Consider the following 20,983-nt stretch of genomic DNA (forward strand, 5'->3'; position numbering starts at 1 on the left):
CAGTTTGCGATCACTCATAAAGAGGGTTTAAGATTTTTGTGGTTCATGGTACTGACTGAGAGGAGTATAAAATGTTTAATCAATGTAGGTCATAAAATTAATACTTTTAGTGTAAAACGGAATTTTATGTTTTCTTGGGACAGCACATAAACGAATAACTATTAGGTTTAGGACATACGAAGGTCAACACTTTTATACTCAGAATTTGATACTCTATCGATCTATGGTATAAAAAAAGGACATTCTGTTTAAAAAAATCAAGGTGACCTTGAAATCTCCTCTATGCCTCCACCCACGCAGAAAATGTTTGTGCCACAACATATCCCCCTCTGAACCGTGCAAATTTTGTTCATAACATTTTTCCGTACTATTATAAATAACGGAGATTATTCTTTGTGTAATAACTATTTTTTTTTTTTTAATATTTCAATTGTAAATGATGACACTATTTGGTAGTGTACATAAAATAGACGAATAACGTTAAAATATTGATTATAATCCGCAGTATTGAAATATTGAAACATAGCTACAAACTTTACAATGTGATACGCTCCTCTTTATGGACAAATTTTGCATTCAAACCATCCGTTTCAGTAAAAACGGCACACAGTACAAAAAGTAGAAATCTCAAGCTTTAAAATGGTTGTTTTTTCATCAAATTTGGATAAATTTTAGCAAAGTTACAGCAGTTTCAATATTGAGCGAATTTTGAATTAGCTGTGGCCGCTGAAATCGGGCAAATACCCCACTGTGCGTCGTCTCGCCAACTTACTTTGGCTTCGATAAAAATCCGTCGACAGTAACAACCGTGATCGAGAACACACGGGTTCGGTCGAGAGTTGTCCTTTGACGATGCCGCGCATCTTCAAAATTCCCTCGTCGAGGCAAGAGACGACAACACGACGACGCTCGCACGCGACTATCGCTGCTCGCGGACAACTTTTTACAAGAGACGATTTGTTAGCCGACCTCGAGGCTCGGATGGATAATGCTTGAAGGGTAGCTGGAGGAACGGTCCCTTTTTTCGAGGACTGAACTCGTTATCGGAGTTGGGTAACCAGGTGCATGTACTATACATATATACTTGAGTACATATACATACCATTTATATATATACATATATATATACGTATGTATATGTATGTACAGTACATATATATGTATGTATAAATGTATATATATATATATGTATAAATGTATATATATATATATGTACAGTGCCTAGCAAAGTGAAATGGAGGCCGAGGGTGGGCGAAGCGGAATGGGGATTTAGCATACGAATGCCCGATTGTGTTTGTGGGCTGGTACGCCGGCCTGATTTACATAGTTATTATGATATTATGCAGACGCAAAAAGATTTTTATCATCGTAGCTGTCTTTGTCGTGAAGAGAAAGAGGAGTCTGTACAACTTGTATGACACGCGCCCTCTTTTTATCCCGCGACACCGTCGAACAACCGAGTTGTTCCGATCTCCCCGACCCGCTACAATCGCTTCGAGGAAATTAGGCGACAGTTTAGACGTTCGGCGAATACTTTAACGAGCATAGACGAACGCTCGTTCGAATTTCAATGTTTCGGAGCGAGGGCCGAACGAGCATTCGTACAATTCCAACAACGTAACTTGCGATAAAAATCACTTCGACCGCACCGTTATTCGGTCGAATGCTTCCCGCCAGAGACAGTGGAAACACTCGAGCGGCGACTAAGAAAAATTTCGAAAAGGAGACAAAAGCGAGCCGAAAAAGGCTGAGAAACGATGCTTTAGCCGACCCTCGAGATGTCGACGTCGCGGGAGAAAGTCTCGCCCTTTGTCTCGATTTTCCGACGTTTCTCAGGAGATTCGTCTGTCGAATCTTCGAGGTCGCGAGCGTTCGAGAGGACTCTCCGTTTCGGAATCAGGACGGAGCACGCGCGGCCGCTTAACGTCGCCGCAGATTAAACCGTCGCGAAGAGATACGTCGACGAAGACGTCTCTTTGTTCCTCGTGTATCCGTGCTCGCAAATTCACGTCGCGTTGTTTTAGTTTCCGTAACGTGTAACCATACGGATTTGGTCGAGGCGGACGAGGTCGAGGCGAGAGAGCGAACCGCGCGCGACAGCAGCCAACTAAAATTTCAAAGCGGTCCGGAAATTAGGTTCACCTTTAATATCGATGTTAATTTCAGACTTCGCGCGCGGGCTCGTCCTCTGGCCAGAATGTACTTTCGTTGCGCCGTGAATTTATTTGCGCATCTTCTTAACCGCCGCGACCGCACTTTTTTCTCGCGTTTCGGGCGGCAGCGGTTGCAATCTGCTGCACTCCGCGTCGCGTCGCGCCGCGCCACACCGGTGTAACGTTTCATTTAATCTTTTACCCCTCGCGAATGGTCGTCCGGAAATTACGCGCGGTCCGCTGCCTCGAATATTTCAAACGAATTGGAACTCGAAAGAATTTCAATGATTCGCGGACCAGACTGATCGACGATCGTTGCGCTTCGCCGTTCCTCGCTCAAGATTTCATTTCCGACGCGCGACGCGAACTCTCCCTCGTGAAACGCGTGCCAACGACTCCAGCCGATTAACAATATAATGGTACGAGTCCATCTGAGAGCAAAACTATCGCGAGTTACTGTCAAGAGTCAGATTCGTCAGTGTACACCGTATTCAGAGGTGTGAACCACACGAAAAAATCTCGGAGAACGAACAGTAAGCTGAAACTGGCAAATGGACAAGTTCAATTTTTCCCACGGTGAGCAACTATCAACTATTCGAACGCCATTCTTCGATTTGTATTAAGAAATTAATTAACCAAAGTATTATTGTATATATTAATGTTTAATATAAAGTATATGTAATATATATGTCTATATTTTTCAATTATAGTTTGTTTTCCAAAAAGAGATTTATTTTAATTTAAATCTGAGTAACATTTTTGGTGACTATGATTAAAAAGACGATTGTCTCGTTAAGTAAAATTTATTTCTTTATTAAATATACAGGGTGAACCACTCAAAAAGAAATTGCAAAGAAAAATAAAACCATTTAAATTGCTTTTTTGATTCTTTTTTTTGTTATGATACTTACCGAATTCTTCTTGAAATTCACTAACAGATAGGCGTAAAAAATTATAGGTGTATTTGCAAAAAACTGAAGGTTACCCTGAAAAATCATGAAAAAAAGGTCGACAAAAATTTGCTATAATCACGTGAAAGTCTCTCTTGAAACCATGCCATAATCTTATAAAAACATTTTCGATCGGACTGCTAATAACAGAGTAATCTCTATTGATCATGATTCGTGGTTCACCCTGTATATTGTTAAATATATGTGGAAATTAGACTCCAGGTATAGTATTGTTTTTACAATATGCTCATAATTTAGATCTAACCGCAAGCACTATCCACTGTTGAGTCCAGCATTTTCTCTTTTTGGAATATTTCTTTTTTCTTATTAATTACACGTCGCATCCATTCTGTTCAAGAGAATAATTAAAAATAAACTAAAATTTTCATCTATACTACAACAGACTGGAGTGAAATAGAAATTGATTTTCTTTCTTTCTTTTTCTTATTAAGTACGTAGCAACAATTGCAGCAAACTTTGGCGCATCAATTCTGTTCAAGAGAATAATTAAAAATAAACTAAAATTTTCATCTGTACTGCAACAAACTGGAGTGAAATAGAAATTGATTTTCTTTCTTAATATGTTTAATAGATTGACCATTACAGAAGAGTATCTTCAAATTCGTCTAATGTTTTTACTGTTTTAAATGAGACCAACTCATTTTCGTTAAAAATGCATAAAATCCACTGTCCCGAGAGTTGACTCTCACGTCGATCTCCGAGAGGAAAAAATGTTTGAAGTACTCTCAGATGGACACGCAAGCTGAGAGTACTCTCGAGAGCAACTATCGACAGGAACTCTCAGATGGATACGTAGCCTAACGTTTCTCCCTTCTCGGGAAACAGTGAAACAAAAAGGCAGAGATCGCGAAATTCACTTTCCGAGCTAATTTACGGTGGTCCCGCATCGCCGCGATTATCGATCGTCGTTAGAACATTTTTGCAGAAACGCCGAAGTTTCCGGCGGTCCTCGAAACCTCGCCGAGTTTCCGCGAGTCGAAACGTAATAAGATATAAGTAACGACCGGTATTTCGCCGGGAAATCGTTACGTATGCGATGATGCCGTTTCTCACTTTCCGGAACGTCGTAAACCTTCGTCGTTTTACCGGTATTCCCGCGGCGAATCCAATTTATTTGCGAAAACTACACACCGTCGACTTCGGATCGTGGGTAACGCGCGCGAGCGAGCGAGCGAGCGGTATTATAAGTTTCGAACGATGGAAACAAGGAAAATACTTTCGCTGGAATCTTTCGATTCAGTTCGGTTCGGCTCGCTTCGCGGAGAAACGCGAATCCGCTCTTTCAATGCGACTCGTTACTTCGCGATCGAAAACCTTCGTACCTGCGTTCGCCACGGATTCCATCGCGAAAGACGTTGCGCTGTTTCTCCCAGTAACGATGCATTCGAATCTTCCGGGATCACCGGGCCCTTTGTTCTGATTTCTATTATACTTTTACCTGTCTTAGACTCCGGTCTCCCGTCGAACCAAAGTTCGTCCTTCGTGTACTACTTTCACGAAACGTCTCGCGTTTCTGAAACGTTTCGCGAATGTCTTGTCCGTAAGTACTTGAACACTGTACATCTTCTATAATCACGAGCGCTTTGTCGTGTACAATCTCCTAGGAGAAAAGGAATATTTACGTATTGCAATGTTTTCACCGGGTGCTGGCACGCCCGTGCAAGAGTGTGGTGGCACACAGACACATCGCTAGATCCGCATATACGTATATGAAATTACAAGGTTTTTTATACACAAAACGACGCTTCAACATCGCAATCAGGAGTTCAAAAGCGGTCAATTGTGATTCCTAAAAGTCAAATCTATGTCTGCCCGGGGCCCAAAATGCATATCTTTACGTTATCGAGGAATGATTTGCAACATTCGGTAGATACTGCCTGTCACGAGGCATCCGAAGCAAGCATGATATCACAAGATTGCCGCCACTGACAGATTTTCGTAAATATTGAGAGATTTATCGTTTGAATCGAAAAAATCGCCAGGACATGTACAAAGGCGGTGGTGTGTATTTTTAGTTGATTAATTAATTATTTAAACACGGAAAATGGGTTGGAAGAAAACAGCACATCGAGGTTTCGAAATTACCATTGTCTCATTTCAAAACTGCACGCTACAAATGTTACAATAGAATACGGCTGATAATGCAGGTCGATATTACATTGTCCATTGATAATACAGTGTCCATCGTCCATGCAAACACAAAATTTATTGAACAAAAACGCTGGTACGCGAAGCGGCTATCTTCTGACGTCATGCTTGCTTCGGATGCCTCGTGACAGGCCAACACCAGTGGTGTTGGACAGGCAATATCTTCCGAATATTATAAATTACTCTAATAACGTATAACGTCGTATAACGTACGACCTACATTATCAGCCGTATTCTATTGGAACATTTGTAACGTGCAGTTTAGGAAAGAGACGGTGCTACTAGTGCAAAATTTCAGAACCTCGTAATTAAATAATTAATTAATCAACTACAAATACACACCACCGCCTTTGTACATGTCCTGGCTATGTCGATGCAGAGAGATATTTTCGATTCGAAGGATAAATCTCTCAATATTTACGAAAATCTGTCAGTGGCGGCCATCGTGTAATATCATTCTTGCTTCGGATGCCTCGTGACAGGCAGTATCTGCCGAATGTTACAAATATTCCTCGATAACGTAAAAATATGCATTTTGGGCTCTGGACAGACACAGATTGGACTTTTAGGAATCACAATTGACCGCCGCTTCTGAACTCCTCATTGGGATGTTGAGCGTCAGTTTGTGTTGAAAAAAAACCTTGTAACGTCATATACGTATATGCGGATCTAGCGATGTGTGCGTGTACCACCATACTCTTACAAAGGCGCGCCGGCACCCTTAATATCGACGAATGTTCGCCCCGTCCGATACCAACAAGTGAGGAGCGTCCTCAGCAGCGTTTCTTCTATTGTTGTGTAAAAGAGGGTCGGTTCGCGGGCTTCGCGTTTTCTGTCGCGTCCTCGCTCGCGTTTGCCTTTTCCGGCAGCACATTAGTAGCTTCAGAGAAGCTCTACGGAACGATCGCCAATTTTGAGTCGGATTTTTCGATCGAAGGATATATTTCTACATTCGAAAAGGGTGTATTCCTCGAGAAGAGTGTATTCCTCGAGAAGAGTGTATTCCTACGTTCTGCTGTCCGAAAGGGAAACGCGCTCACAACCAGACGTAGAATCTTATTTCAGTTTAACAGAAGTGACTAACGGAGGCGTCTAAATGTCTCTTTAGTTTTGTTTGAAATCTTCATCGCGCTCCTCCGTTATCGGACCCTGGATTTATGCGTTTAGGAGACTCGAGTTCTTTTACGCACGCTTTTACCGTAAAAGGAAACAGCGTCTTATCGTTGCTCCTTTCGCTACAGCGATCGCGTCGAGGAATTTTTCCGCCGTGACATTCCCATGTAAAAAAGACAGACTTTCTTCAACAGAAGTAAACAATTCTGAGGAAAATGGCGAGAACCGTTTCTACGCGTAATACGATGAAACGTCAAGGGAGCACGGGATTTAGGGTGAGCAAGGATTAAGCCTAACCCGTTCTGTCGGCGCGTGCGACGTGGTTCAAACGTTCCGGAAGCGATCGAGTTTCGAACAAAGGAGCGATCGAGCGCAACGGCGCGCCGCGCTGGACCGTTAATGAATTTAATAAGCGTCGTAAACGCGTTGGAACAGCCGCGAACGGGCTCGGACGAGTGTTTAAACGTTTAAACGCGGTCCGCGGCGTTCTTTTTGCGAGACCGATGCGGCATTTATTAATCGTAATGGTCAGATAATTGCGCCTTGCGTAGCTGCGGTAATATCTCTTATTATTCCTTGGCTCGTGTCGACCCATTTCCCGGCACCCAGTGACGCATATAACGGTAAGCGGAGTAAGCGGCCGTGTGGGGCCCCAAGATACCATAGGACCCGAATTTCGCGATTTGCTTCCCTTCGCGCGCCGGTTCCGAGCAGAGAGAGAGATCGTGTAGGGACACCATTTTTTTATGACTGCGTCGACCGCGCCGAAAGTACAAAGGATGCCGAACGTAGAAAAGGACAGCATATAAACACGTCTCTTTCTTTCCCATACGCTGTCCTTCCTTGCGCCCGAAACTTTCATTGTCAACTAAACAACTAAATACAGTTGAAATTGTACAATGTTTAGTGCCATTTTAATCAGAAAAATGCCACAAATAAGTTGGTGAAAGTCCCATAAAAAAATAATGAAAAACAAAGAAGTTTTGTAATTGGATTAGCGGTGGTTCACACCGATATACCCGACCCATCAGATTACGCGACATGTTTACGAGCGGCGTTGTGGCCCCTCAGTGGAATAGGTAATCGCGACTTTACTGATTTTATTTACAAAAAGATAAAACAACTTTTTCAATTTTCAATTGTGAATCATTCTGTATTGTGAATATTTCTTGCAACTTTTATTTCTAACTTGAGTTTGAGGGCTCCAAAAATTTTACCGCTTGTGCCTCCACTTGACTTGAGCCGCCACTGCCAGGGCACCCTTGTCGCAACTCGCACCGCGAATCGCACGCGTCACCTACCACCTTTCGCGAGTATCAACGCGCGTTGAATATTATCTGTCGCACGGGCACACATTGGCACACCGCATTTAGACACGCGGCTATAATACGCATGCGTGTAGCATGTACGTGCATACGGTATACAGCAGCGGTGGTTGGGGTGAAATTAAATTAATCGAATTTCACGGTGAATTGCGATAAAAGTATCGTTAGGAATACGCGCGCGATCCATTCGACCGATACGCGATTAATTAAAACGGCAGCGGTGTGTGCGAGACTGCTCGCACCTCTCTGTCTCTCAGTCTGTCCGTGAATATAATTCGCAAATCTTTTATTCGAGCGGAACGCGCCGAGTACCGTCGGGCCGGGCCGGGCCGGACCGAGCCGGACGGAGTCGAGCCGCGTCGCTCGCCCTTTCGTTGGCTTTCGGTCGACGTAACTTCCGCGAACGGTAATATCGTTCCTTTAATAAATGAATGGAACCGGCCGGGGCGAGCGGAGTCTTTTTGTTTTGCCCTTCCCGGCCCCAGCTCCGACTTCAGCTCCGAACTCCGGCCCCGGCCATGACTCCAACACTGACACGCTAATTCGCAGATTTGCTCGTCAAATATGCCAGAGGATTTAATAAATGCACCGTCCCGCAAAACTTTCCCGATGAAACTTAAATATCTCGGAAACGCGGCGAGCTCCGGAAGTCGGGCGCCGTTCGAGCGCGGAGCGGAGAATCGCGGACGCGGATCGAAATTTCTCTGTTCGGCGTTGTTTCTTTCGCGAATTAATGCGCTCGTCGGGAGAAAAATTTGCTGATCGTTGCGCGAAAAAGGAACGGTGAAACGTTTGCGCTTTCGAGACGGAGCGAGCAACGGCAGAAGAAGGATGAAGGATGATGAGGAAGGTGGAGGAGGAGGAGGAAGAAGAAGAAGAAGAAGAAGTTTCCTACCCTCGAAAGTCAGGCTTCCTTCTGTGCTCCCTCTTATCTCGAAAGTTCTCTCTCTGTTCTATCGTAATAACATGGAACTTTGTTAAACTCTCGTTTGAGGAAAATCTCTCAGTTGCCGTGGCTCTTCAACGTTAATAGTCGACGGCGGCTCGGGCTACCGTTGCCGAGTTAATGCGATACACAGAGACGTACAGTTTTCCATTATCGTTCGAATTACATAGTCGAGGGGCAGCCGTATTGTCGCTCGCGTTAACAAGAACTTCCGATACTCGATCGCCGCGCCATTTAATTCCGCGTCAGAAAGGGTTTCCGAGGCGGGCTCGTAGCAGATAAAGCTAGAGAGAGGAGCGGGCCGGGCCGGGCCGGCCGAAACGAAAAGATTCTTTCGCGGTTCGTCGGAGCGGTTCCTCTTCCCGCGGAACGGAACGAAAGGAATTTCGCGATATCGAACGATATTGCGAAGGAGCTCGCGGCGGGTATTTACCGGCATCGACGAGGCAACGCGCTACGCAAACGGCCCGACGCGACGCGAGGAAAGCGGCTTCGTTTCACGAGGAAGAAAAATGTCGGGTCCCGATCTTCTCGCGGAAGAGTTCCTCATATTTTCGTTCCACCGCGCCGGTACCGGCCATTTCTCAGGCTGTCTCCTCACCGGGGAACGATTACGGTGTATGTATCTTCCCCGGGGAAGCGAGCTTGCGAATGCTCTCGGCTCGGCTCGACTTGCTTCGGCCGGGCTCGGCTCCCGATACGCCGCCGGTGAGGCCGGGCGCGAAATAACATAGTAATTTGTCGAAGGTGCGGCTCGCGAAACGTATCGCCGCTTCCTGATATGTATTTTTATGAAACGTGCCAGCAGAACGAGCAGCCACATCTGCCCCGGCTCCACGATTCTTTATTCACGTTAGCCGACGTGCCGACGTCCTCGACGCGTAAAAATCTTCTTTCTCTAGCCGCGCGTCGCTCCGCCACCAATTGCCATCCGATCCTGTCCGTAAGATCTCCGAGAAATACGACGAGCGATATCTCACCCGTTCCTCCGCGATCCCATGCGATTCGAGTCCGTTCGATCTTTTCGGAAGTTTTCTGCTCTTGCCAGTTTTGGACCGTTCCCCGTCGTTTTTGCGAAGTAAACAGATATCGTTTGTCGGAGAACAGATGTACATGGTGCGAGGACCGTTCGATCAAACGGATCGAGCATCTACCGTCCTAGCGAAAATGAACGAAAAATATTAGTCTCTCAATTTCGTAATTTCCAACGTTCAGATAAACGTCGTTCCTCCAGATTCTAGAAAGACGGAAGAAATCGATTATCCTAGTCGCGGGAAAATTTCAAGACCGCAAACACATTAAATCACGCGTTCTTCTATTTCTGTAGCGTCGCGTTCCGAAGCGTCACCGGGGGGGAATTTGAAAATTTACGAGAGTGCGAAGCAAACCGTTCTGGAAATATTATAAATGATGTCTCGGTTCGAACCAGTCTTTATCTACGATTATTTAAAAAAAACATAAAAATAGCCGCGTGCACGCGGTCGTCCGTATTATCGCTGAAAGCGAACAGTTCGTGCTCGTTTTATTGCGCGTTGCGTTTACGGATGCTGCTTAAGCGCGCTTCGTCATTCCCGAGAGGGTAATAACATCGAGGAAACCGTCGCGGAAAATATTTTCCCGAGAGACCGGGAAGAAGGAGCCCGTTCCCGCAGAATCCGGATCCTCTGCTCCTAATCGTCGTTCTTCGAATCGTATCCGAATCGTCCGCTCGAGGAGAAGCGGCGGACTAACCTGTACACCAGGCGGAGATTGAATTATTTTTCTCTTGGAATAATTTCGCCGTAAAATAAAAGGCGACGTTGGCGTTGCTCGCGCGATGTAGGCGCACCCAGACCTCTGCCTCCGCCTCCTCCTCCACCCCCGAATCCGAATCCGAGGGAAACGAAACGATCCGGTGCACCTCTTGCCCCGCTCGGCGTCGTTTCCACCGGTCCCTGCTCGTTTTCCGGGTTCCTCCGGATCCTCTTTTCTCCCTTTTCCACCCCTTTCCTCTCCGGTTCTCTGGTTCTCGGCCGTTGGTTGTTCGCAGGGGCACTCGTCCCCGACACGAGTCGACACGAGGGAGGCGAGACGACGCCTGCACACCGGCTTCCTCTCCGCGTTTCCTTATATTACATTCCAGATCCACGGGGCCGCGAGCTGAAAATGCCTTCCCTCTCCTGTTTCTGTCAGTGAATATCTTATCATAATAGCGCGGCGACGACGCTGTTTTCTCAAGGCGCAGGGGGACCACCGGGCCCCGAACCTCTCGTCCGCGTCCACGTTCTCCCATAACCTCTGCCCTCCCAACTCTTTGAACCCTTCCTCCAAACCCTTCGTCCGTGCACGAATAACAAATCCCTTCACCCCTACGCGCCAACTGTTCGCGCTCTTTCCAGTTCTTTCGTGCTCCCGTTCGCGCTCGAGAAGCGTTCTCGAGACCCCGAAAGAGATTGAGAGAATCAGAGAGTGAGATACCCTGGTGCATCGGCACTCGTCGACAGCTGCAAGCTCGGTTTTTTCCGTTCGCTGCACAGAACCGATCGGATGCAACGTTTTCCGGTCGCGTCCCCGTGTGCCCACGGATCGTGCCGTTTCCACGCTCCGTTTCGAAACTTTCACTGGATAGACACGGCCGATGTCGACGCCGATACCGATACACCGCGCCATGTGGTCCACCTCCGATACCGTCGACTTCATTTTCACCAGCCCCGTCTAGCCGATTCGTTCCGTTATGATATCGAAGATCATCTCTTTTTCCCTACTCGTAGCATAGTACTCGCTTCCTTTCTTTCTCTCTCGATTCTGCCGTGAAATATTCCAACTTCCGCCGTACGTTTCGCAGAAAAGTTCGCTCCTGCGGAAGTTGCGCGCGGAACTCCCGGACTAAAGGGAACACTTTGGAATTTGCGCGATCGCCTTGACCAAGTTTACCGTATTTTTTCGAGAGTTAACTGCGCCCTACCGCACCACCGACATCCCTGTCCACGCGCACGGCGAACTATCGTTGCTCGAGCACAGACCGCGGCTAACACTCTGTAAAAACTTTCTCGATCCACATGCAATTTTTCCACGGTGTAAAGCTGCCATACTTCGAACGAGAAGCTAATCGAAAATAGCCGCGCGTTCACGCGATTATGCAACAGACGTGACCGAGTATCCAAAGTCTGGAAACGACGGCACGAGCGAGTCCTCGATCCGTTTCGCAGCGTCTTCTCTCCGGAGGTCCGCTACGAAATCGAAGCTATGCCTCACCGTCGATCGTTCGACGCAAAGGCACACGCGAAAGCCAACAAGCTGTTAATCGGTGTCATTGCGCCGTCACGTACGCTTTAACGAGGGCAACGAATCACGCGTATCGAATCCGCGCCCGTTGTAAGCGATGTGAAATATTTTCCGCGTGTCCGGAAAAATATAGGGTGCCGCCACGCTTCCACGATTTTCCCATATTTCGTTCATAAATCTGCGGTGTGCACGGTGGACGGGTTCGATTTAAATTCTCGAAAGAAGGAACTTCCGGTGATCGGCCCTCTTTCCTTGAAAACAACCGAGGCGAGGATCGAGTAACCGCCGCGCCAGTTCGACAACCAAACTCCGCACCTTTCCATAATTTTTCAATCTCCCAGCCCAATTTATAAACTGGAAAAACATGGAGCAGAGACTTCGCGGCTCCGTTAATCGAGCAGCGGTCTTCGAGAACTCGACCAAGTTTCTCGTCGACCGTTGGCATCGACGAACAGCAAAAATTGAAAGATCTTCGCTATTTGAACTTATACAATCTCTCTGCTTTCGCGAAATTTAAAGGGACATTTGTTGCTAGGTCCGTACGACGTCATCGTCTCCCTGCCCATCCGGATCATAAATTTGAAGTTGAAAAATATGAAAGAATACTTTATATCCATTTTGTTATAAGAATATTAATCCTGTATTATAAAATGTTACCGTACCTCACCGTTCCTCCAGCGGTTTAGGCGATATACCCGTAAAGGTCGTTATAGTGAGCAAAAAACGCATGCGAATCTTCAACCCCGACAGATCGACAACACGTGCGACGGACCAATCGAAGCGACGAGCGGACTATCATTATAAATCGTCATTGACGACCGAAAACAATGCCAAAAGGAATTTCTTTGACAGTTTCCCCACTTCTCAACCTAAAATCCTTCCGACACATCGCCGTTCAATTAACAAACGCAACATTTCCCCACCTAAATCCACCCTTAACCATTCACGAAAAACCGAGGTGACAACCGCAGTACTATTTTGACCGTGGTCGGAGTAGCTTCTTCCCCTTCGCTGTCACGGTTTTGGATAATTTGTTGTTTTGTGCTCCACACTTATTGAGACGTATTCGCGCAAATGGCAGTGTCCTGTTGATCCGACGGAGGAACAGAATATTCTGAAAAATTTGTATGTACCTATACTTGACTTTAGTATTCTATAACCCAGGATTAATATTCTTATTAATACCTTACGGTTCAAAAGATACAGCCTTTTAAAGGTAGGGCAGACAGACGGACGGACAGATAGCGTGAGCTTAGTAATAACGAACAGACTAACGAACAGACAGACAAGAAAGCGAGTTAGTATTGCATTGTCACCCAGTTCTGAGCGGGTCCCATGGAAATCACCGACACAGATTTCTCCGACACGGTTTTCGCCGATAACGTTTCTCCGACTCCAGATTTGTCCGACAATAGCTTTGGCCGACAACGCCTTTAACCAACAACGAATTCGATCCACAACAACTTAAGACGACCACAGTATGCATTATCATACAGTATTATCATACAGTATTATCATACAATATTATCATATTGTGTTTCAAGTCGTTGTGGATCAAATTCGTTGTCGGCCAAAGCTATTGTCGGACAAATCTGGAGTCGGAGAAATGTTGTCGGCGAAAACCGTGTCGGAGAAATCTGTGTCGGTGATTTCCATGGGACACGTTCTGAGCTATGTTTAAAATTTCAAGTCTCTAGCTCATCGGGAAGTTAGTTTAAAATCAGTTGCAAAATTTGTACCGAACAGACAAAAAGACCGACAAGAAAGCGAGCTAATAAAAACGTGGCAATAAAAAGGAAATATTACAAAAAGAGATAATGCTGCAGTGAGACTAAACTATGGATGGTGCATGCGGTCGGATCTAACTAATGAGTAGACTGCGGATCTTTATGCGAAATAAAAAATTTTCATGTCGATTCCAAGACACAGGAGCTAAATAATAATATCCTTCTTGTTTTAATTATTTTATTAAGCTGAAACTAATACGATGATGTTTTTGAATTTTTTTAATATGTCCACTGCTTTAAATTCTATGCACCAGTTTTTGTTATAAATGCATAAAATCCGCAGTCTACTAATGAGTATATTGTACAAACAATACTGTTCTTGGAGTATAATTTGTGTTGACATATTATTCTGCGTCGAACCATAATTTCCCGCCCATTGTTCGATTTATGTGTACGTATAAATATATGTATATAATGCCAGAGAAAACTAACCAGTAGCTCTCGTGTATAGACGATAGTTGCTCACCGAGGGAAAAACTGAACGTGTCCATTTGCGAGTTTCAACTTACTGTTCCCTCTAGGAGAGTTTTTCGTACTGCTCTCCGCAAGCACTCTCAGTATCGTGTACACTAACGAATTTGACTCTCGAGAGTGACTCTCGATAGTTTTACTCTGAGATGGACACGTAAGTACTGTCCAGACAAAGAGTGTAAACTAGCGGAACGGGAACGGGGAAAGAAGCCCGACCATTCAGATAGCCTTTGCGTTCCTCTAGCCCCGTTCCCGTCTTTCTCTGAACAGTACCTGGCGCGCCTTGAGTTCGCGACTACGAACACCGTGGTCACGGGTTCGAATCCCGTCGACACCTCTGGAAATATATTTCCAATGCAGTCTTCTCATTGGAAAAAGATTTCCATGTGATGTCTAAAACTGTGGTGCCCAAGGTGATTCGGAACCCACCTTAATAAACTGTAGGTCCCGTCGTTTAACGACCATAAGCAGGTTGATGCGAAACAAATACAGGGCGTCCCAAAATTCCTTCAACAGCCGGAAATGGGAGCTTCCTCAGATCATTTGAAGCAACATTTTCCTTTGGAAAAATGTTATCCGCGGCTTTGTTTAGGAGTTATTAATGAAAAATACGGACCAATCAGAGCGCGACCTAGACGTGAGTTGGCACACTCGGCCAATCGACAGTTGGCGCGCCGGGCAGACTGTGCCAACTCGCGTTTAGGTCGCGCTCTGATTGGTCCGTATTTTTCATTAATAACTCCTAAACAAAGCCGCGGATAACATTCTTCCAAAGGAAAATGTTGCTTCACATGATCTGAGGAAGCTCCCATTTCCGGCTGTTGAAGGAATTTTGGGACACCCTGTATAATAAACGAACACGTACCTGCCGACTCAGGCTGTAAGTAGGAAAGCAGTGACCAAGATGACGGTTGTTTTTGCAGATGTACCGAGCTTCGTGAAGCCGATCGGTAATGTGACCGCGGCCATCGGGAAAGAGGCCATTCTACCCTGCACGATTCGGAATCCTGGGAACTACAAGGTAAGGGATTTAAATGTTCGCGCTGTAGAAGCGTGGCGCCGTTAATTACACGATGCCGCCATCGCGTCGCGCCGGTGAAACGTTAATTATGCGATGCCGGCCGCGTACAAACGAGTTCACGGATTCACGGGTACGTGGGTCCGCTGAGCTCGCCGAGGCACGCCGATAAGGAGGATTTGAGATTTCGCGATTCGGTAATCTCGCGGAAATAAATGGGTCGCGCGGTTGCTCGGGGCAGATGTCGCGCCCGTTGTCCCGCTGTCTTTTTGCACGCGTTTCTTCCGCCTCTGTTTCCATTTCGAGAGAAGAAGAGGAAGGAGGCTCGCCGTGGCGCGACCCTCTCCGAGTCGACACCAACGACGACGGGGCTAACTTTCCAACAGTTTTCCATGGCCCGAAAGGCCATCGTATTCATTCACCGGGTGGAAATAAACCGAAACTTTGTCCGTCTGCCGAGGACTCCGTCGGACACGAGAAAGCTTCTCGGAAGTTCGCGACGGAAACACAATTCATTAAGCTTCGCGCGCCGGGTAACGAGACGAAATTAAATGCCATTCTGCCGCGAGTGATTAACTCGTTGCGTGGCGAACAAACGTCGCGCGTGTATTTGTTTACCGGCTGGTTTTCCCCTCCGCGACGGGGAGAGGGAACTTCCGATTCCGAGAGAATTAACCCCGACGCGACGAGGACGAGACGCTGTATTTAGTCTTCACCTAAGTTTTACCATCCTCGAGATGCAAATTCTCTCGCAGAAATTACTCCGAATAATTCGGCTAGATCCATTTACACCTGCTACACACATTCGTTTTTCTAACGTGCGGCAACGGAATCACGGTTTAGTTGAAAGGCGTCCGCTTGCGTTTGTTTAACGTGCGACGATCGCGATTTTCACTGCGTTTTCTACTACTTATCGAAGATGGAGGTGTACCAAAAAAGCGTAGAAAATAAATACTATCCTTGCAAACAAAAAAGACGGTATTGGGTGTATCCTTTTATCTATCCGAGATTTACACGCGAGGTAGATTTGTTACATCCTCTGCAGATTTAAGAGAAAATCTGGAAAATTTCTTTAATTATTAACTTCCCGATTTTATAGGGAAGTTATTGTAATGACCCCGAAAATCGATTTTTTAGCAGATCTTCACGTTTCATGGTCATTGCAGTCATTTTACTTACTACTTGCGAAGCTCGCGAAGCGAGCGAGCAACAACACCCCTCTAGTTTTCGAATTAGTGTTCACTCGTTTGATGAGCTGTTAGAAAGAATAACAGAGAGAATCGCATCACAAGATAAATGGATGAGACATCGACTGATATGCGATAATGTACTGACGATCGCATATCCGATTGCGTCGACCGTGCGTTTCTTTGGGGAACTGCGGTAAATATTGAACGTAACATGGACGTGCGGCGCCGCAACTGCGGCACAAACAAATGTGCAGCACCTAATTGAGTCCATAGTATTTCAGACCGCAATTCCGGTACCGCACGGTCGCCGCACGTTAGAAACACTGACGTGTGTAGCGAACCTTTCGCGTTTTAGCTTGTTCGACGGGGTCAACATCTTTACCGTTCACTCTCTCGAGAAAACGTCGCGACGTAGAACCTTCTATGTGCGAAGAACCGAAATTAGGGTACGCGAGATTCCCCTTCGGCGGTTAAACGACGATGCTGAGTGCCGACCGAGCAGAACTGTTGTCGGGTGTGACGGATGAACGCATCGGGTCATCCGGCTATAGTGGAAAGTTGGGAAGGCAAGCAACCCGTTGTGTACCGTCGAGAGTTACTCTCGAGAATAAGGGAATTGCATCCGGAGGATCTGTGTTCTATACCGACGCCGTTTGCCACAGACTCTTAAAAGAGCGACGACGTTTGTGGTCTTACGATTCTAAGATTTCGAACTCGTATTCTCCCGAGGCATCAGCTTATGCTGCTGGCATATCGGCGACGTTCCGTCGGTGATTAACAGGACAGAGGGTCTCGACGTCGACTTTGGCAACTCCGTGGCTGTTTTGGTTCGTCCCGTTCGTTCTCATCCCCCCGCCCTCGCCCTCGCTCTCCCATCGAGCATCGATGAACCGGAGTATTTTCGGGTATGGAGTTGCTGCCAGGCCGATCGGGGGTGTGGGGGCCAGAATAGAGAAGTACACCGGAGAGCGGAGAGAGCGCCCGTGGGGGCGGCCGAATCGGCGAACGGCGGACTGAGCCGGTACGGAGACGAGCGGAGACGAGCGGAGAGAAACGGAGAGACGACGACGACGGGGCGACGGGTGTGAGTTGGCCGGAGTGGTGTTTCCCCGGGGTAAGCACGAGCATATACTTGCCCGGGGCTTATTCAGACAAATCGGTGATTGCTGCGGAGGCGAGCGAAAGGGTAGCTCGCCACACCACCGCCGACGCCGAGAGCCGACGCCGAGAGAGAGCCGGGAGCCGCGCACGGCGGCCGCTGCCTTGCTGGAGGAACGAAGACAGGGCTTTTAGCCCGAAATCCGTGATGGAGATGGAGGCGAAAAGAGGACGAGAAAGATGGACGGATATAGATAGTATGAAAGTGTAGACGGGATGAGAACACCGGGGCGCGGGGAGCGGCAAGTTTTCCGAGAGAACGAGAGAGAGAGATTGGGGTGGGGAGAGGAAGGGGTTGGGAGAGTGGAAGGAGGTGGGGACGGACCGAGATCGTCGAGGTTAGAGCGAAGAAGCGCAGGCAGGGGGGAAGGAGAGCGAAGAATGATTGTTTCCATGATTACAATGGAACGGAAGAGGAAGAGGGATGGAGGCCGGCCCAGGAAAAGGGTATGGGGAGCAATCTCTTAGCGCTAACGTAGATTCGTGGCCCAGGGTCTCTCGAAATATTACACTGGAGGGGCACCGGCGTACCCACCAGGGAATTTCGTAACTCCGCGGATAATGTGTGTCAGCCGTCGAACCTGTCTCACGGTCTCCCAGAGAAATCTCGCGGTTCGTTTTCCGGCGTAAGGAACGAGACGTGTCCCGGGTACTAGCGGACCTCCGAGAGTCTCTCGCCTCGACATCACTGGCGCACATTCTTCTCGCGGATAGAATTTACGTAGCCGTCGAGGTAAGACCCCCGGGTAGACCAACCACCATGGAGGCTAGTTTGAATTTCACGCGCGTCTCCCGTGTTCTCCCGCTTGTTTCCGAGCCCGGAACCCTTCCGGCAGGGTGGATAGACGTCGCGTCGCACGAAACGTACAATCTTCCTCGGAAACAACCTCGCCCGGCACGGCGGAACGCTTCGGATATCCCGGGTAATCGTACGCTGTCCGAAATTATGCAAAATACAGGGATCCCGGATATCCGATCCGGATTCGGAAGCTTTTTATCGGATAAGGGGGTTCGTTCCCGCGGGATGCCCCCGGCCATTATCCTCGAACAGGATCGAACGAGTCGTTATCTTTGTCGTCGAGATTACGACTCTGCAGGCGACGTAATAATTTCCGTCCTTGTTCCGCGCGGGACAAACAGTCCGTCTCCAGTGACAAACTACTTAAGACATTATCGATTGTCCCCGGCGCGGCGCGCGGCGGCTAACGAAAGAATTCAAACGCGCCCGTCCGTCGTTCTTCTCTTGTACAGATCACAGACGACACGATCTGTCGTACGACGAAGTACGCCAAGTTGCACAGATAGTTCGAAAGACCAGTCGTATTCACTTGTGACCACAAACGAGCGCACAGTTGTACAGTATTGCAGTACGTTTCCGCGATAGAACCGCGAGTATCAAAAACGACAGCAGCCGCACTTGTGGTAATACTACTTCAAGAGAACGAAGAATGTACAGATGGTTACGTAAACGGCATATAGAATTATTGTCGCGAGGTTGCCCTTGTAGCGGAATTTCCATGGGCCCTACACCCTCAACATGCCTTCTGCGTCTTCAGGTAACGGGTCCTTTTTACATTAATGGGGTCCCGTACCATCGGCTTGGGCCTTTAGAAATTCGGGGTTTTATGACTCTTTGCGAGGGCTATTGAGACTGTCGCTAATAAACCTAATGGCAACCCTAGCAGATGTCTTAATGACTCTACCTGACTGTTTCCTCAAAAATAGCTTCTATTGTCGCGTGAGTCCTAAAACCTCTCCAGCATTTGCACCGCACATGTTAATTTTGCTGTGTGCAGCTGGCCGCTACAATACTAATACTTGTTAATAACTGTCGACAAACGGTTAAACCTGTCGTATGTCCAACCACATCGTACGACAGTTCTTCAGCATAACGTACTGACGTACATACGTTTTAATTGTCTTTCAGACGGTTGGAACAACTTAATTTGTACGATTTGTTGTACGATAAACTGCATCGTCTGTGAACCGTTTTAGAGTGCGATTATACCGGACGCGATTCTCCGGATGTCACGATCGTTTTTGCGACGACGTGTTCGTTTGGCGGCCCGACCGTATTCGAACGCAACCGGACGCAATTACAAATCGCATTAAAACAATCGAATCGTCGTAGTCGAGACAATAGGACAGGACGCAAAAGGACGATCGAGCGTTTAAGACGATCGGTCTTCGAGCAGAGTTGAACGGGAGCTCCGAATGGGGGACGGCTGGGAGCGATGTCGGCCGTGTATCGTCCTTGTGTCCCGTCGAGTGTTTCCGCGAGCTTAAATGGTGGCCCGCGTCGACCACGCGCATACAGTATACAGTATACAGTATACGGCATACAGCATGCAACGTACAGCCAACAGACCAGCAGTAATTGCTTTTAGTCGAGAGGCCGAGCCGCAGCCGGTGATGTGTCGTCGCCGCCGCAGGAATCAGCCCAACGAAAGGTTCAATTTAACGTCGTATCGCGCGCCCTTTGCCCTGCGGCCACTCCCGCATCTCCTACGCGTTATCTATAACGCTGCACTTGCTAATTAATCCGAAGCGACTGTCGTGCGCTACCCTCCCTGCGTCCCCTATGTCCACCTATCCACCCGTATGCCTTTAGTTAGTCGATCACGAGGATCACGACGACGATGACGATGACGTGGGCTCTCACGTTCGTCTTTCGACGAAATCGGTACATCTCTGTTTTCCAGCTAATCGCGGATCGAATCGAGCGACCTAGCTCTGTCGAGAATAAATCGTTGTCGTACATCCTCTAGAGGATCGACCGTTATCGACTGTTTCGATACAAAGTACCGCATAACGATGCATCGCGAAAGGAGGAGAGGAACTTGTTAAAAATATGCGATCGAGCGGACGAGCCCGTGTCCATCTTTGGTACGGTCGAGACACGGGTCATAGAGTTTGTCGAGGAAACCTGATATCTTTATTTCTAGGAAGGTGGTCGGTTGTTTATTTTTATAGCTTGTAAGGAGAAACGCCGCGTGTCAGAATTTCAAAAAAAGCTTCGGAGTATGGGATTTTACGTATTTACCAGGAAAAAGTCCTGTGTGAAGAATTGGTGATCAAAATATTGCACGTGGCACGTCTTTCCGGTGCTAGTGGTTAAACGGCAATATCCCGAAAGTAAAAGTATGTGACATACGGCGTCCCTCCTTACAACCACACATTTCTGCCCAGCTACGTAGATCGAGGACGAGAACGTAGCAATATTTCCTAATTGAAAAGAGGTTAGAACGAAGGAACGCAAAATGGAAAATCTTGGAGGAAGGAGTAGGGGGTGTAACGAGGAATCGGTGCTATTTCGGAATGGCATCGTGACCGTAGCCGCGGAACGGGTTAAAGGCCAAATGGCACGGGCTCGTTTCATCGAAGGGTGGAGCGGTCACGGTTCCGGGACGGCAGTTTCGTAGAATGGATTCGCGTGAAT

The 20,983-nt window shown here is 47.3% G+C and overlaps 1 protein-coding gene across 4 annotated transcripts in view; it reads left to right on the forward strand.

Moving 5' to 3' along the window:
* LOC143207086 (lachesin) overlaps window positions 1-20,983 on the forward strand; it is a 108,615-nt gene that overhangs the window by 66,881 nt on the left and 20,751 nt on the right. For 2 of the 4 annotated variants that reach the window (XM_076420150.1, XM_076420149.1), the window contains exon 3: window positions 15,102-15,199. In XM_076420150.1, coding sequence (XP_076276265.1) covers window positions 15,102-15,199 — 98 coding nt within the window. Of the gene's footprint in view, window positions 1-1,243; window positions 2,730-3,822; window positions 4,665-15,101; window positions 15,200-20,983 lie in introns of those variants that run through there. The other 2 variants (XM_076420151.1, XM_076420148.1) reach the window with 2 other exon arrangements.

Source organism: Lasioglossum baleicum, chromosome 3 (assembly GCF_051020765.1).
Source record: "Lasioglossum baleicum chromosome 3, iyLasBale1, whole genome shotgun sequence".
NCBI lineage: Eukaryota > Metazoa > Arthropoda > Insecta > Hymenoptera > Halictidae > Lasioglossum > Lasioglossum baleicum.